Source organism: Arachis ipaensis, chromosome B6, assembly GCF_059453495.1.
Source record: "Arachis ipaensis isolate K30076 ecotype BB chromosome B6, ASM5945349v1, whole genome shotgun sequence".
Taxonomy (NCBI): Eukaryota; Viridiplantae; Streptophyta; class Magnoliopsida; order Fabales; family Fabaceae; genus Arachis; species Arachis ipaensis.
Genome location: NC_142441.1, coordinates 136,200,317 through 136,206,646, shown reverse-complemented (window position 1 = coordinate 136,206,646; position 6,330 = coordinate 136,200,317). Strand labels below are relative to the sequence as shown.

General features: G+C 35.2%; 1 protein-coding gene across 1 annotated transcript; it reads left to right on the top strand.

Annotated features, from left to right (window-relative positions):
- The first annotated feature begins 402 nt into the window (after positions 1-402).
- LOC107605035 (putative inactive leucine-rich repeat receptor-like protein kinase At3g03770) lies at positions 403-5,752 on the top strand. Its single transcript, XM_016306774.3, has 6 exons — positions 403-2,265; positions 2,498-2,631; positions 2,724-2,967; positions 3,739-3,950; positions 4,039-4,158; positions 5,308-5,752. The coding sequence occupies exons 1-6, from the start codon at positions 918-920 to the stop codon at positions 5,512-5,514; spliced, it is 2,265 nt and encodes a 754-aa protein (XP_016162260.1). The 5' UTR covers positions 403-917; the 3' UTR covers positions 5,515-5,752.
- Positions 5,753-6,330: the final 578 nt, after the last annotated feature.

Genomic DNA, 6,330 nt, shown 5'->3' with positions numbered 1-6,330 from the left:
TTTTCTCTTTTTTTTGTGCTCCTTCTCCTTCTCTTTTTTCTTTCTTATTTTTTTTTATTATTGTCATTGTGTCTGGAATGAATCAAAAATTAGCTCAAGACAAAATTATTGTATAAAATTGTCTATTATATAAATTCGAATTTAATGATAACTATAATGATGATAACGATGATGATTATGATAATGATGGAGGAGAATGATAAAAAAGGAGAGGCGAAATTTCAAAAGGAGGAGGAGAAAGAAGAGGAGAAAGATAAAGAGGTGTTGTTGGTGACTACAGTAAATAAAAAAAAAAGAAAAGAACAAAATGTAGCATCCGAAGTGAATAAAAAGAAAGAAGAGAAGGAAAAAAAAAAAAAAACACTTAAGTTAAATCACTTGAAAGAATTTAGATGTAAAATTAGTTGGTCGTCGAGAATTACTCTTTTAGATAACCCTTTGTTCTTTCTTGTTCTTCTTATACTCCAGTATAACTGGTCCCAGACTCTCCCCATTAACAGAGAGAGAGAGAGAGCACAGTTCACTGTTCACTATTATCAGGAAGGGAAGTATTAAATGCTGTGTGCAGTTATTATGGCATTTTCATTTTTCAACTACTACCTCCATTATTCATTTATCTACCTTTGACTCATTTTTTCATCTTTACTATGAACTTGCACTGCAATGTCACTAATAATTTTTTTCATTTATTTCACTTCTCTAGTCTCTAGGTGCTGCTTTACCACTGATGAATGAACGTCCATGTTCTCTTTTCTTCATGGTATTTTCTTTTTATTACCGTTGTTGAGAAATTAAATGTGTGCAGTGTAATAACACTAACACCCCCCATTGAATACCTTTCAAAAGTCTCGCGCATGGAACTGTGTTGTTTTCAGGTTGAAGAAATTGTTTTGAAATTTGAAAATATTTGAAGTTCAATGAGGAATTTTCACCTCTATTTTGTGGCTCTTTCTTTGTTCATGTTCACGTTCATCTCTATCAGCCATGAGCTTCAAGAAGCTCAAACCCAAGTCTTGTTTCAGATAAGGAAGTACCTTGAGTACCCTACCTCTTTAGAGATTTGGGGAAATTACGACAATGACCTTTGTAACCTTCCTTCATCTTCCCACACAAGCATTAAGTGTGATGGCAATTCAGTAACTGAGCTCAAAATCGTTGGGGACAAACCTAATGTGAGGGTAGACAAAAACAACATCAATGGATTTGCAGTTTCTAATTTAACACTATCCCCAAAGTTTTCTGTTCATTCTTTTGTCACCACATTGACAAGGTTAACAAGCTTAAGGGTCCTTAGCTTGGTGTCCTTAGGGATTTGGGGTCCACTTCCTAATAAGATTCATAGGTTATCTAATCTTCAAGTTTTGGACTTAAGCTCAAATTTCTTGTTTGGTTCTGTCCCTTCAAGAATGGCAACAATGGTTAATCTTCATACACTAGCACTTAATGGAAATTACTTTAATGACACCATACCCAATTGGTTTGACTCATTGTCTAATCTTAATGTGTTGAGTTTGAAGAACAACCAGTTAATTGGTTCATTCCCTTCCTCAATATGCAAAATTAAGTCCCTTAATGATATTTCCTTGTCCCAAAATGAGTTATCTGGTGAACTACCTGATCTAAGTGCTCTCACTTCCCTTCATGTCTTGGATTTAAGAGAGAATCATTTGGATTCTAAGTTACCATTGATGCCAAAAACAGTGGTTACAGTTCTTCTAAGCAAAAACTCATTCTCAGGTGAGATACCTAGTGAGTTTGGTGAACTGGAACGGCTTCAACATCTTGATCTTTCGTCAAATGATCTTAGTAAGACACCTCCAAATACATTGTTCTCTTTGCCAAACATAAGTTACTTGAATTTGGCGAGCAATGCACTCAGCGGTTCCCTCCCCAACAAACTAAGGTGTGGAAATAAACTTGGGTTTGTGGATATTTCTAATAACAAGCTAAATGGTGCACTTCCTTCTTGCTTGGCCGGCACGTCTGATCGACGAGTTGTTAGATACGGTGGAAACTGTTTGTCTGCTGATTCTCAGCCTCAGCAGAGAGGGTCTTATTGTAATTCAGGATTGAAGAAGTTCTCGGCATGGGAAATTGCTGTGGTGGTTGGTATCATTTTTGTAGTAGTTCCTGTGATTTTAGCTTCCGGAGTTTTACTTTATAGACAAGGTTACTTAAGGGAAACATATGAGAATGAAGTGTTCCCAAAAGTTGTCCAAGATTCCTCAACAACAGGGGTTTCCTCTGAATTCCTTGCCAGTGCCAGTAAGTATTTCTGCATTGGGCGTCCCCTTTTATCTGTTTACTTTTCATTTTCTAGTATATTCCTAGATCAATGAATTGATAGGGACAAATTAAATAGTAATTCCTAGATCAATGAATTGATAGGGACAAATTAAATAGTAATGTTCTTATTTTCCATGTCTGTTATCATTGGATTTGTTGGATATGCACATTAAATAGTAATGTTCTTATTTTCCATGTCTGTTACTGTTAGGATTCATTTCACAGACATTGAAGCTAGGGACGCAAGCGACTTCGTTTTATAGACAATTTTCAACTGAAGAGTTGAAGGACGTCACCAAAAATTTTGACTTGTCAACTTATATTGGCGAAGGTTCCATAGGGAAGGTAATATTCTTTGAAAGTAATTGGACTGTTTCTGGCTTTCAAATGTTCTTTATGCAAGTGATTGTTCTTCATGATGCATGGTTTTCTTTCAGCTCTACAAAGCTAAACTGGAGAATGGATCCTATACAGTGATACGATCTGTTGCTTTGTCGAAGAAATGCTCAATTCAAAACCTCAAAATTCGGTTGGATTTACTCTCAAAACTTCAACATCCAAACTTGGTTAGCCTATTGGGTCACAGCATTGATGGTGGTGGACAAGATGACTCTAGTATTCCCAAACTCTATCTTGTATACGAGTATGTGCCAAATGGGGACTATCGCAGCCGTCTATCAGGTTATTATCAGAACGTTCTTTTTTACCTTCATACTATGTATTGAATTCCTTGTTCAAGTTGTACTGGATAGTGGATACCAAATTCTCTTTGAAGAAGCACTTGTAATTTAATGACAAAATTTAACAAATTGTGTACCAAAAATGAACTGCGCACCTGTCTTCGTACCAGCTTTCTAGTAACTATAGTTAGCATGTCATCGTAGTATTTATGCTGCTGTGAGCATAAATTTTCACCATTGCTTCCCTTGTCTCTCTAATTTGAATCTGCTATTCACTGCTGCTTGAATTTCAATCAAAATGACAAGACTATACTTTGACTAGGGAATTCAAGCATGCTGATGAAAAACTATCATACATTACTTTGATGATTTGAGAATCTATGTTTTGTTCTTATTCCATATTTTGAAATTAATAGGCATACCTTATTTGGCATAGGATTATCTATGGTTGTTAATAACTCAGTTGTTTATATATTATTTGAGGTATTATTGTGTTAGATAGTTAGTTATTAATTAAGAATTGATTCATTGTTAATTACACTCATTGGCCTTTAGAGGATGTACCTCACATGTATAGCTAACATTTTCACCACTTAGAGGATTTTTTAATTCTCAATTTTCTCTATTATACTCTGATCACCCTGATGCTCTACATATGTTAATATCACATTTAGCTTCATTAAATATAATTCTCTTACCGATTTTTCTGTTATAGCTTTATGGTATTTGAGGCACCAATCCACTACTAATCTTTCTTAATTCAAACATTCAGAATTTTCACCAGAGAAGGCATTAAAGTGGTCTGATAGATTGGCAATTCTGATTGGAGTTGCCAAGGCAGTCCATCATTTACATACTAGTGTCATACCTGGTTGTTTCGGAAACAATTTAAAGACGAACAATATTTTACTTGATGAGCATGACATTCCAAAACTAAGTGACTATGGCATGTCCATCATTGCTGAAGAGATTGCAAAGACTGAGGTTTGCTTTCATGTTATTCATCCGATCTTAGTCTAGTTGCACTGATGACTGGTCCTAGAGTGATTCTGCTGCTTTCTGTTTTGTACAGGCAAAGGAAGATAATCCAGAATTAGATGACGATGTTTATAACTTCGGATTCATACTGTTTGAATCACTTGTTGGACCTGTCGCAAGCGGAAAAGGGGAAGCATTTTTTCTTAATGAAAAGGTCAGATATAAGCTTTTAGAAACTTCTGCCTTAAATTTTCTTTGGATGAATGTGAGTAAATATACATCCACATGTAGCACATATTTGTGGAAAATTATTTGTATGAAATATCATTACTTTATAAATAAAGCTTCGGAAAGTATAAAAATTCATCATTGTTTGTTGGTGCTGACAAGTTCTTTGACAATAATTGCCATTTGCCAAGATCCCCCATTTTTTACACCTATTTATTGTTGACTTTGATACTACTCATTTTAAGTTTTGCTTTAGGGCCACCTTTAAGAAAACTAAAAGTAGAAAGTTTGAATAAACTCTCATATTGGTCCTTAAATTTTGTCCTTATAAAAGCACTTGCATCCAAGTAGAAGCATAATTTTGTCCCTGTGTTATTAGGGGTGGCAACGGGGCGGGTTTTTGCTCTACCCGACCCCGCCCCGCCTTACAAAAAACCCGCATGAAACCTGCCCCGCCCTACCCGCGGGTAGTAAAATGTTAAACCCTAACCCGCCCCGCCCCTACCCGCCCCTATAATTATTAAATCCAACAAATAAAATAAAATTTTAAAAATTATATAACCACCATTTACATACGTAACATAAATTAAAGTAAAAATTTATACATGATATAATATTATTAATCATTATATACCGGGACGGGTAGGGGCGGTTTTAACCTAAACCCGCCCCGCCCCGTCCAAGAACCCGCCCCGGTGCAGGGGCGGGTAATTACCCGCCCCGAGCGGGTAGGGGCGGGGTGGGTACCCGCAGGTTCGGGTAGTGTTGCCACCCCTATGTGTTATTACCCTGATATTAACACTTTTGAAGTATAGATGTGTAGTTTTTAATATTTTTTTTTTCGGATATGTAATGTTTAAATTCTGGATGTAAAATTTTTGACTGATTTTTTGTTGGTTTCCTACCGAAACTAAGGGAGTAGAAAGGTTTATTCATGAGAAAGTATATGGAATCAACTTTTAGTTAGTCAGTATTAGCAATTTAGGTATAATTTAGGATCTATAATTTAAGATAAACAAATTAATTTTAAAAAAGTTAGCTGAAATTAAATTAAAAAATGTTGGTTCTCTAGCATTACTCTTTATTCATTAATAAGTTTTTAATGGATACGAGCACCTTGTGTTGTGAATCACAGGCATCCTTTGATAGTCATGATGGTAGAAGAAGAATTGTAGATCCGACGGTGTTGACCACTTGCAATCAAGAGTCACTATCAATTGCAATATCCATCACAAGCAAATGCATATCCGCAGAATCCTCATCACGTCCTTCTTTTGAAGATGTTCTATGGAACCTACAGTATGCAGCTCAAGTCCAAGCCACAGCAGAAGCAGAGCAATGATCGGATTCTACATCATAGGTTCATGTTTGTAGATAGAGAAAGCAGGGACTGTTATTAGCATCTACAAGTTTAGAACAGAGGAAGCCAGTGCCTAGTAGTAGGATTTATGTTATTTCTCTGGTTTATAATGTGATATGAACAGTGCTAAAGACTAAAAGAATGGAAGTAGAAGTGTATATTCAAAAAGGTTCAAACGAAGTGTTCGCACTATAATATAAGCTTTGACTTGCTAGATCTAGGGTAGCCAATGAGAAACAAGTATAACATCGTCACCAATCATTACAATCATGAATTCATGATATTTCTTCTCCCATGCACTCTGTCGGTGAGCACGTTATATATACTCTTTTTGGTTGTCCACTTTATCCCTTAGTCCTATAAAATAAAGACTAATCCGTTACAAATCTAAATTTCATTTAAGAGTTTGTTAGGTAGCATTTGGTGGAGAGATAGAGACGGAAAGACTGAGACAGAGACTAAGAGACAGAGATTGAAATCAATTTCAGTATTCTGTTTGGTACAAAATAAAAGACATAAATTAAAACAAGAATGAAATTCTAATTTAATTTGCACAAAGGGTAAAATTAGAATCAATTAATTAAAATGAGGGTGTTTTAGGTATAAAATATTATTAAAGTTTCAGTTTCTATTTTTAAAAATTTTAGTCTCCTGTGTCTCTATGACTCTATTTTTTAGAGGTACTAAAATACTGAAATTTTAGAGATAAAGATAGAAATTTTAGTACCAATCTCTGAACCAACAAACATGATATTGAATCTTAATCTTTTTGTCTCTGTCTTAGTATCTCAAAACAAA